Source organism: Melospiza georgiana, chromosome 6 (genome assembly GCF_028018845.1).
Source record: "Melospiza georgiana isolate bMelGeo1 chromosome 6, bMelGeo1.pri, whole genome shotgun sequence".
Lineage (NCBI taxonomy): Eukaryota > Metazoa > Chordata > Aves > Passeriformes > Passerellidae > Melospiza > Melospiza georgiana.
This window is the reverse complement of record NC_080435.1, coordinates 57,088,243-57,096,952: the sequence shown is the minus strand read 5'-3', so window position 1 is coordinate 57,096,952 and position 8,710 is coordinate 57,088,243. Positions and strand designations below refer to the sequence as shown.

Genomic DNA, 8,710 nt, shown 5'->3' with positions numbered 1-8,710 from the left:
TCTCCAGAGCACATGGCAAATCTCCAAGGATCCCCTGGAGCTTTGGGACTTCCATCCTTGAAGTATTCCCACCTCAGGGCTTTCTTTGGCTAAGCCCATGTGCATCTGTTAACCAATCACAGATATCTGGAAGGAATCACTAGTATAATTATTCTGCAGACTGTGACAATTTTTTTAATGTTTTTATTAAAAAAAAAAATCAAACCACAACAAGAAATGAGTATTTGTCAAACCCAGCTGTGCAAGTCGGGCAGATTTCCAAGCATGCACCGACATAAAGGTTAAGCACTCAGTAATTCAAGTGTCTTCCACATACAGTAATAAAACTTCTCATGATTTATCCAGGAGCAGCTGCTGCCCTTGCTTAGCAAATGTAACTGCCCTGTAAAATTATTTTCTATTCATAAGGCTTGGAGAGAATTATGTTTTTATGTTAACATAACTTGGAGCTGATGATTTCTGTCTCCAGCTTTTCCTGCTGCTTTAATTATAACAGTGCTTTAACACTTGCAGTAGGAAACTGCTGAAAATGCATTTCTTGTATTGCAAATGATGCAAAAAAAAAAAAGGCCTTTGGCAGACGTTTGATGTCACAGATGTTCAGTCCCACAAAGGTTAACCAAAGCACACCTTTAAAAGGGGGTGTGAGGATAACAGAAAACAATTCTCTACAGTTGTATCTTCAAGGATACACAGGAACACAGCCCTGGTTTATGTCTCATTTCAGCTTTGCTGGTGTCTTTGCAGTCAGTGCCATGGAGTCCCTCCTACAGCACACACAGCTCAGTGACATTTGGCTCTTTCACCTGAGATCAGAGCTTTTATAAAAGCTCCCTTTTTAATGGGCAAGAACAGAACAAAACCGTCCAGCCCACGCAGCTGAGGAGGAGCAGCGTGTCCCAGAGATGCCTCGGGCACTGCTGCTTGCTGTCCCTGCTGCTGTCCCCAGCACTGACCTCTATTACCACCACCCTGTTACCTCTGCAGAGACATCCAGAGCCCTGGGACTTTCAATACCAATTACTTCAGGCAACTTAGGCACCTAGTTGACAATCCGAGGTGCTCACCTACTGACTGAACAGCTGATATTCAGTCCCTCTACAGCTCATTTCTACAGCTCCAGCCACCCCAGCAAAAGCTTCTCTCTGTTTTTAAATTAAATGCAGGAAGCCGAGGGAAACAAGCGGCACCCAGAGAAGCCAGCCCACTCAGTAAAGTGTCACATACAAATAAGGAATGACCATAAAATACCTCTTTTCTTCCCTTTTTTTTACCCATCATGTAGAAATAGAGGTCAGTGGAAGCCGGAGGGCATTTGCCCAGTTATGAGCAGCCTGTGCTGGATGTGATTTAGCTGATGCTATTAGGCTGGGAGAGAAGCAGAAGCATTTCTCTTCTAGGAAATGCTCTGTGTGAATGGCTCCGTGCTCAGATGCTGCATTCACAGGCCTGGGTGTCGGCTGGGTTCTGTTTGTTTGTTTGTTCCAAAGAAGGGCTTTTTAAGCAGGGTTCAAATGTGCTCACACCAGAGCAGCTTCAATGGGTACAAGCAGCAAGAGGAGCACTGGGGCTTGCAGGGAAGCACACTCCAAACCACAGCCTGCATTTTGCAACATCTTCTCGGCAGGCTCGGGGACTGGGTGTTTTGCCCCTTTGTCTGGAAACACAATTTGGCAGCTCTCAGTGGCCAATCCTGCCCCTGGAGTGAGCAGTTCCCTGCCCAGGAGAAGCAGCAATCGCCCTTACAAAGACCTCGGATGGTCTTTTAATTCAGCAGTGATTTAATTGCAGCTCTTGCTCCAGGACAATACCAAAGACAGCTCAAGAGCCCCGACTACAAAGAGCTTTGGAGCAGCATTCTGACAGCAAACTGTTCTCACACCATTGCTCAGGCTCCCCCTTTCCAAAGGCTCCACCAGGACTGGCAGGAAGCCTCCAGCTTCTCAAAATCTGGGTAAGGAGATTATGAGAGCAGCTCACGAGGCTTTTGCTCTGAGCTGCAGGAGAGATCTCTGCTCTCTAAGAACTTGGTGTCCCCTGGGGCCTTCTGAGTAACAGCATCTCTGAGGGGTGGGCTGCAGGCTGGGATGAAAACTAGAGGGACAAACTCTGAATTCAAGAGGCATGTGTATAATTTTATTGGATATTACCCTTCAGATAACAAGTAATGATAAATGAAAAGCTGGATGGGGCTTTGAGCAATCTAATGGATGGTGTCCCTGCCGATGGTAGGGGGGCTGCAACTAAATAATTTTTAATGTCCCTTCCAGCCCAAACCATTCTGTGATTATATGAAAGGCAAAAAACTTGCATGTTACCATCTAACACTGGCTCTGCAAACAGAGAAAAAAATAACACGCTCTGTATTTGCTCTGAGCAAATATACAGACTGTAATATTTAAAAATGTGTTTACTCCAAGCTGTTTATAGTCAGAAATCATTTTCCCTCAGAAAATACGTGCGTGGCATTTAATCCTGTAAAGATTTAAGCCAGGGTATGTCTCCTCTCAAAGAAGAACACTCCTTTGCAGCTTTCCTTCCTCCCTGCAGAGAAGACAGTCCAAAAATGAAACATGGTCCTAGAGGAGCATCAAAATCTGTCTTTGCTTATGCAGTAGTGGTGATTGAGGGAGGAGTAGGAAGGAGGAAAAACACATGCAAATCCCTAGAGTTTAAAAGTAAATTTAGAAGACAGATGAGGACTCCAGGGCTTGTCAAAATGAAGGTTGCCACCCCTACATCAACACTGCCAATTCCCTTGAAAAGAGCAGCCTTATGGCTCCTGCAAATATTTATGCAGAGATTTATTAACTGCAGTTACATGAACAACATGAACTTCAGGATTCATCTCCTTGAGATATTTATTTTCATTAAAAACAAACTGTTTGGGAAACACAGTAAGTATTTCCCTCTACACTTCCATCCATCTGGTTTCAGAAGAGCAATTCTATGGGATACAAACAGTCCTAGGCACCACACAGAGTACTAGACAATGTTTAAACCTCACACCCAGCAATACAGCCTTTACTCCAGTAAAGCAGAGTAGGAATAAGTTCACATTCAGGAAAAGCATAACTGAGTTACACGGAGGCTTCCAAGGACTTAGATGGGAATTAACTCGAGTTTAAAAGTTAGAGAAGTAAAAAAAGCAGGTACACAAGTCAAAGTACACAGTCCTTCACAGTTATCTCAGCAGTGAGGGGAATGGTGGCTCAAGAAAATCAGCTGCACAGAGCAGCCACTCCCTAGGCGGAGAATGCCAAAACATCCAGTTTCAGATCTGAGGGGGGAGAATTACTCTACCAGGATCGTATCGACGCTTTCTTGGATGAGATCTGACTCCAGTATGCATTCATCCAAGTGCTCCTGGGACAAGCTGGAGCTCTTCCCCACACTCTCACTGTCACAGTAGGGGTGAAACCTGGGGGTGCTGGGGCTCTCCAGCCGCTGGCAGCGGCCGTACTTGTGCTGCTTCCCTCGGTGCGTGTACATGTGCTCCAGCAGCTGGCTCTTCCGGAAAAACGCGCGGCCGCACACGGTGCAGCTGACCTTTCTCTTTCTCGAGAAAGAAAAGTTACAGTTCAACTCCACCGGCTCGTGGTCCTTGGAGATGAGGGAGAGCTGCCCGATCTGCAGAGGCTCCAGCTCGCTGCAGCTCGGATGCTCCAGCTGATGCTCGTCCTCCTTGAGCAGGAAGGCGCCGAGGCGATGGCCGTCCCCGGGCTCCCTGTCCTCGGCCAGGGGCTGCACCTCGCCCAGGTCGCCGCTCTCCAGGATGGAGGCGGGCACGCCGAAGGGCAGCGAGCCCGAGACGTGGGTGTGCAGGTGCTGCCGCAGCCCGTCGCGCGAGTCGAAGCGCTCCCCGCAGTAGTGGCACAGGTGCACCTTGAGGCCGCCCTTGGCCAGGATGGGGCTGGCCACCCCCGGGGAAGGAGGGGTGCAGCTCTGGGACACCACGGGCTCCGAGTCGCAGCGCTCCTGCTTTATTGAAACCGAGAGCTTCGGGCGCTCCTCGGGCGGCTTGGCCAGAGCCGCGGGCTGGGCCGGGGCGCGGGCGGGCTGCTGGTCCAGGGGGCCCTCGTCCAGGCCGATGGCCAGGGACAGCTGCAGCTGGGGGGGATCGCCCTGCGCCGCAGACCTGCCTGCCTTGGGCAGGCTCTCCTTCGCTCCCAGGCGCTCCTTTGCCAGCTTGTGCGCCGTGGAGATCTGGATCCCGTACAGGTTGGAGGACTGGACGGGCTCCGGGGAGAAGGCCTGGTTCATCTCGATGGCGATGTGGGACAGGTGGTCTGCGTGCAGAAAGCGGATGCCCTCCTCCAGCCGGCTCTGGCTGACGGTCTGCTTTGGCCCTTTCCCAGTGTACATGATATGTAACAAGTAACTAAATATGTCAGGCTGGATGTCTGTAGGCTGAATTTTTATGCACTCGCTGAAACAAAACAGATGATTAAGTACATACAGGGATCCAAATCCCGATCCATTACCTGCCTATTTGCTGTGAGAGCGCTTTTACAAGCAGCACTCCCTGCCAAGCCCTGCAGAAGTGCAGAAGCTTTGTCTGCAAAGCCAAGTGCCTGAGTCTGCGTTTATCCCTGTGATTCCAAAGGCCACGTGCACAACTGCAGCTGAGGCTGGTGCTGGTGACCAGCCCTGGGCACCCCGTCCCTCCCATGCAGAGCCAGCTGCAGCCACACAGCACCGCAGCGATGCCATGCAAGCTGTGCATCACCAGTGTGTGCCACTCCATCTATCTGAGTAATGAGTTCAGCTGCCAGTACTGTCTAATCTTTATGAGTATTGCACTTAAGTGTCAGCAAACAACATCCTCAGGGAAGGGCAGTTAACTCATCTCACTTCCAAGGGGTGATGCAGCTGATCCTAAAGATTATCTTGCAGAGGTGCTGGAGGCCACGACCCTCAGAAAGGAAGGGGAATGAAGAACATTTAATCCATCACAAACAGCCAGCCCCAGGTCAGAGGCCAGACCTTGGCACTGCTCTTGTTATACCAGCCGAACCACTCCTGACCTGGCCAGGTGAAGCATGTGAACAACAGCTTTAAATGAATTGATGATCTCAGTCTCGGCCCTTATCTCCAAGAGTCTGAAGCACAGAACTCTGATAAGGCCACAGCTTCTTGATTGTTTCAAGCCTGTGGATTCTGCCAGAAATGACAGTCTCACCCAGCAAGCTTGACTAGGACCTAAGGCTAAGTACTGGACATATTTCACATGGGCAGGAGGTACCAGGATATCCCTGGGTTCCAAATCTGCAAGGCTCTCACTGCAGGAACACGGTGGTACTTATACGCTTTATTTATCTGAATATACCTCATCTCCAAAATGCAGGGTCTGATGTTGCCATATGCTGACTAAGAAAGTGGTTCTAAAGGGCAGTGCTTTCTGGTCTGGGATTGTTTAGAGAGCCAAGGCCTGTGCTGGGTTAGGAAAATAATCTCAGGCCACCTAACGTCCCCATTTATACTCTTTTAGACTTTCATACCTTTAGAAAGAACAAAAAGAAGAATACTGAGGGTGGTAAAAGGATAGGAGGAGAGCTGTGTGTTCTTACCTCGTCTGATGAATAAATATCATCTTAAAATAGTTTGAAAAAGCAGCGAGCACCGCTCTGTGGGCTTTGAAGTAAACATCTCCAATGGCAACTGTGCAGTCACACAGAAAGCCAAACTCCCGCTGCATGTTCAGCTGCTGGAGGAGGAGGACGCTGTGGCCGGTGGTATCCATGGTGTGCTGGGAGCAAGGGAACAAGATGTTCATCTCATTAAGAAATCGGAGAGCTCCCAAAGGCTCAAATGTTGACTTCTCACCACCGAAACGAGATGGACGCCTGGCATGGAGCCTCTTCCCTCCTCCAGATACTCCCTGCACCCCAATTTAACAGTTTCTCCTTCCGATACCACCGCCGGTGCTCAAGACCTCTCGGGGACTTTCCCATCTGCCAGCCACACTCAGAGACGCTTCTCCCGCTGATTACCCACGCTCTGCGGGGTGTCAGCACTAACTTTAACCCCGGCTGGCGTTTTCCCTGCGAGCTGACGGCGCTTTCTGCCGCCCCGGAGCCGCGGCGGAGGCACGGGGGAGCGGGGCTGAGCGCGGCGGCCGCGGCACAGAGGCGCCCTGTGCGCCCAACAAAGCCCCCATTGTGCGGGCCGAGCCGCCCTCGCCCCGCCCCGCCCCGCCAGCGGCCCCTGCGCAAATAAACGCCGATATTTGCTATTGTTTCCGCAGAAAATTATTTGGGGGGGGGGGGGGGGGGGGGGGAGAGAAAGGCGGCGCGCATCGGGAGGCGGCGAGCGCAGCGCGCCCGTGGCGCGGGCCCAGCGCCCTCCTTCCCTCCCTCCCGGCCCGGCCCCGCCGCTCCCCCGCGCCCGCGCAGCCGCTTACCCGCGGAAGCGCCGCCACCGCCCGCCCCCGCTGCCCGCCCGGCGGATGGGGTGGGCGCTGCCCCCCCGCGCTTCCTGCCGGGCGGGCCGGGCCCCGCCGGGCCGGGCAGGGCCGGGCAGGGATGGGCAGGAATGGGATTCTCCCGGGAAACGCGAGCGCGGCCCCTGCGCGGCTGAGGGCGGCACTGCCCGCGCTGCTCTGCTCTGCTCGCCCGCAGCCCCGGAGCGAGCGAGGGAAGGAGCGGGCGCAGCCCCGTGGGGGATTTTTGGGAGGGTGCGTGTTTTTCCGTGGGCTGCCAAAGGCACCAGCCTGGGCGGGGGGCTCGGCTTCTTGATCGCCTTGAGCGCCTCCGCTCTCGGCATAAAGTGCGTGCTCTAGGGGGTGTTTGCTGGTTTGGGTTGGGTTGTTTTTTTGTTTGGTTTTGGGGTGTTTTTTTTGTTTTGTTTTGAGTTTTTTTGGGTTTTTTTTACGGGGAAAAAAAAAAGTAAAGGAGCTTCCCCGGTGTGGCCAGGAATGGATGAGAAGATACGATCTGGCTTCCTCGCCAATGTCTGCGGCCTCTGCGCTGCTTTAAGCACCGCGAGTCCCGAGGACGCAGCGTTTCTCTGTCAGGCCTCCTCCTCCTCCTCCTCCTCCGGTCGCTCCCTGATGTTCAACCAGGGGTTATTTTGGGCGAGAGCAGCTGTGCCGGGTCCGGTGCCAGGCAGAGGAGGAGGCACAGGCGGCACTCCCACCCTTGACCGCGATTGCCCGGCCACCAGCAGCCCCTCCCGGGCAGGGATGGGCAGGGATGGGCTTCTCCCGGGAGCGCCAGCGCGGCCCCTGCGCTCCCCAGCCTCCGCTCCCGCACTCAGTACCACCTCCGAGGAGGCTTTCCGATGAATGCTACCAAATTGCGTTCAAACGTCCAGTCTTGCTGCCACCAGGTTCACTTGATGCTCACACGTTGTTTTTCCAGCTGGAAAATGCAGTGAAAATCACTATTTGTGCACCTTTGTCATGATTTTGGTGCAGTTTCCAAGATCTATCACACCCACCTCCTCCATAGCATCTCTGCTGACTCAGGGCCTCTGCAGAAGATACTCAGTGCCTCGGATCATCCCTCTTGGTTTCCTCTCAGCATTTGATAGTTTTGCATCCCCATAACTGCAATTCTTGAATATTAAAGGCAAATAATGCCCCTGGCCACCAGAATGCATCAGCTTATGGGGCTGTTTCCAGGCAGCCTGAGCCTGGGTGGGTGATGAAGTTGGGCTGAGAGATGACAGACCATAGGTTCCAAAGCATTTTCATCCATGTGTTAGCTGCTTATCCCACTGACCAGCACTGCTTTATCTTTTCCATTGCCTTATGTTTTATTTCTTCTATTTTATATATAAAGTTTGCAGGACTCAGGGACCATCTTTCCCTCCTGTGTTTGCACAGCAGCAGTATTGAGACACCATGGAGCTATAATCTTGCTGCTCCTATAAATATTAGAACCCACTTTTCTTCCCTAAAAGAGGGTGGCAGTAGGTGGCTCAAGGTTTTGTACTCTGTTTTGGGTTATTTAACATATTTATTAACCTGTGTATGGAGCGAGTCGCTATTTGCAGATGGCATGTTATTTATTTAAATGATTAATTATTTACATGTTATTTAGGTTGACTCTGGTCCAAAGAGGACTTTGAAGAGCTTCAGAGAAACCAGAGCCAAACTGATGAAAGTGGTGGTGAGGATTGAATTTGGTGTTTTGCTGTAAAAAACAGGCAATGATATCACTCACAGCCAGTACAAAGTGACACAGCCTATGCTGGTGGGTCAGAAAGACATCAGCACATAATCACAGCTCTCTCCATGTGTGTTTCTACTCCCTCCTCCTCTGTGGTCAGGAAATAATAATTAAAAAAAGTAAATTGTAAATGTAAGTGTGGTGGGAAGGCAGTAAGAGAACGGGGTGGTGAGGAAGGGGGACTGCCTTGGGCCCCACCTTACCGGAGGTGGCAGGAGCTGTGGTGTGACACACATGGGACAGAGCAAGAGGCTGCACAAGCCCCTCACGGGCGCTCTTGGCTTGTGCTGCCATGGGGCGTGTAAAGAGGTGGGGAGAAAAAGACTCTTGAACCATAAGAAAAGCAACTTTTCAGTGTGATTTGAAAACCTCGACTCTGTGGGCTTGTGGAGGCCGTTTATTTAACTTCCTATAAAACAGGAAAACCTACAAAGCAGCTGTAATGTGGGGGTCCCACCACCTTCTCTGCCACAGAGGTTTATTTCCCTTGAACTGCTACAGACCCCTGAGGCAAAGCTGAAGCAGAGTGAGAGGGG

The 8,710-nt window shown here is 51.7% G+C and overlaps 1 protein-coding gene across 2 annotated transcripts; it reads right to left on the bottom strand.

Moving 5' to 3' along the window:
• Positions 1-2,843: 2,843 nt before the first annotated feature.
• ZBTB25 (zinc finger and BTB domain containing 25) lies at positions 2,844-6,453 on the bottom strand. 2 transcript variants are annotated; one of them, XM_058027029.1, is made up of 3 exons: positions 6,404-6,453; positions 5,571-5,749; positions 2,844-4,429 (listed from the first exon to the last, which is right to left on the bottom strand). In XM_058027029.1, the coding sequence occupies exons 2-3, from the start codon at positions 5,741-5,743 to the stop codon at positions 3,295-3,297; spliced, it is 1,308 nt and encodes a 435-aa protein (XP_057883012.1). In that variant the 5' UTR covers positions 5,744-5,749; positions 6,404-6,453; the 3' UTR covers positions 2,844-3,294. The 2 variants fall into 2 exon arrangements, with proteins under 2 accessions (XP_057883012.1, XP_057883011.1); XM_058027028.1 differs by lacking the exon at positions 6,404-6,453 and adding an exon at positions 5,827-6,167.
• Positions 6,454-8,710: the final 2,257 nt, after the last annotated feature.

Bases quoted from the DNA above. Each gene is read 5' to 3' on its own strand.
- ZBTB25 (XM_058027028.1), bottom strand. From the start codon at position 5,853: ATGCCAGGCGTCCATCTCGTTTCGGTG. The intron at 5,750-5,826 runs GTGAGAAGTCAA...CCTTGCTCCCAG, and splicing joins GCGTCCATCTCGTTTCGGTG to CACACCATGGATACCACCGG. The intron at 4,430-5,570 runs GTAAGAACACAC...GTTTTGTTTCAG, and splicing joins ATATTTATTCATCAGACGAG to CGAGTGCATAAAAATTCAGC.